Here is a 1,718-nt window from a genome sequence, read left to right on the forward strand (position 1 = left end):
ACCCCTGGGCACCCCAGGCCACCTCCTCCCGGGTCCCTGTGGGACCCCCCCCAACCCTCCCGGCTGCCAGGGGTCCACCTGCTGACACTGCCCCGTGCCCCGGCAGCATCCTGGGCACGCTGGCCGCCTGCTACCTCACCCTGGTCATTGTCCTGAAATACCACCTGCAGGCAGAGAGCCTGGGCTCCCCCGAGCCCCCCCAGCCCTCCAGGTAGGTGGGCCAGCCGTGCATCCCTCTCTGTCCCCTGCGGGGACATCAGCAGTGACACAGAGCAGGGCTGGAGACAGTGCGGGGGGTGGCCCGGGGGGTGTGTGGGGTCGAGTTAGGGAAAGCGCTGACGGGGGAGTGGGTAGGTGGCAGCCCCTGGTCCCAGCTTTTGCCCCAACAATCCCCTCTTCTCCCAAAATCACCAGGCAGGAGGTTGCCGCGGTGGCATCTGGGCTTCACAGCTGATGCCACCAAGGTCCCCTCTGCCTCTGGGGGCCTCACGCCCTTTGCACTTCCTCCCCCCACATCCGCAGGGCCTCCTCCTGGGCCTCCATCTTCAGTGTCATCCCCACCATCTGCTTCGGCTTCCAGGTAGGTCCCCCTGGCCCCACTGTCCCCAGCTGCCTGGGTGGCACCGGCAGCCTCCCACAGCATCCGGCCCGTGGGGAAAACGTCCCCTGGCAGGGAGGGTGCGGGGCACCCATAGCTGTCACCAGAAGTGGCTGTGGGAAGGAAGACAAGCCCCTGGGGACAAGGGAGAGTGGAAGGGAAGGCACTGCGGTGGGGGTTGTCCCTGCACGGGGCCCCAGTGCCGTCCCCCCATGCCTTGCAGTGCCACGAGGCCTGCGTGGCCATCTACAGCAGCATGCGCAACCAGAGCTTCTCCCACTGGGTCGCTGTGTCCGTGCTCTCCATGCTTGTCTGCCTGCTCATCTACTCCCTCACCGGTAACCCCAGCACCGGAGCCCTTCACCCCTGCCTTGCCCCAGGGGGTCCCCAGGGCTCAGCCGTCCTCCCTGGGGCTCCTCTGTCCTCCTCCCCGGCACGGCTGCCCACCCTGCCTCCCCGTCAGCAGGGCTCTACGGTTACCTGACCTTCGGCGATGCCGTGGCGTCCGATGTCCTGATGTCCTACCCAGGGAATGACCCAGTCGTCATTGTCGCCCGCCTGCTCTTTGGCGTCTCCGTTGTCACCATCTACCCCATCGTGGTGCTGCTGGGCAGGTGAGGGGGTGGTGCCAAGCAGGGTGTTCCCCCCGGCCGGTGCAGCCCTGTTGTGTGCCATCAGCCCCCCCCCAGGTCGGTGGTGCGGGATGTGTTCACGAATCCCAAGCGCGGGGTCACGGAGGTGCCCGAGGCCCACGAGCGGCGGAGCCGGGTGGCGCTGACGGTTGCCTGGATGGCCACCACGCTTGCCATCGCCCTGTTCGTCCCTGACATCGGCAAGGTCATCGAGCTCATTGGGGGCATCAGCGCCTTCTTCATCTTCATCTTCCCAGGCAAGAGGGAGCAGTGGGAGGGAGGGGGTCACCAGTGCCAAGAGCATCGCTGCATGGTGGGTGGCCAATCCTGGCCCTGTTTTGGGGGTGCAGAGGCTTGTGGGGGACACCACAGCAGGGCCTGGGTGAGGGGCTGAGCCTCTGTGTTGACAGCAGGGCTGTGCCTGGTGTGCCTGACTGGGACCCACACCCTCGGGCCACGCAAAAAGTGAGTGTCTGTGGCGGGGGGAG

At 66.9% G+C, this 1,718-nt stretch overlaps 1 protein-coding gene across 1 annotated transcript in view; it reads left to right on the forward strand.

Annotated features, from left to right (window-relative positions):
• Positions 1 to 106: 106 nt before the first annotated feature.
• SLC38A8 (solute carrier family 38, member 8) overlaps positions 107 to 1,718 on the forward strand; it is a gene marked incomplete at its 5' end in the record, with an annotated part of 2,568 nt that continues 956 nt past the window's right edge. Inside the window, 6 exons of the mRNA XM_010152381.1 lie at positions 107 to 211; positions 523 to 580; positions 822 to 936; positions 1,065 to 1,212; positions 1,288 to 1,487; positions 1,644 to 1,695. Of these exons, the coding sequence (XP_010150683.1) occupies positions 107 to 211; positions 523 to 580; positions 822 to 936; positions 1,065 to 1,212; positions 1,288 to 1,487; positions 1,644 to 1,695 (678 nt within the window). The remainder of the gene's footprint in view (positions 212 to 522; positions 581 to 821; positions 937 to 1,064; positions 1,213 to 1,287; positions 1,488 to 1,643; positions 1,696 to 1,718) is intronic.

The sequence above is a fragment of the Eurypyga helias genome, unplaced genomic scaffold (assembly GCF_000690775.1).
Source record: "Eurypyga helias isolate BGI_N326 unplaced genomic scaffold, ASM69077v1 scaffold25515, whole genome shotgun sequence".
Taxonomy (NCBI): Eukaryota; Metazoa; Chordata; class Aves; order Eurypygiformes; family Eurypygidae; genus Eurypyga; species Eurypyga helias.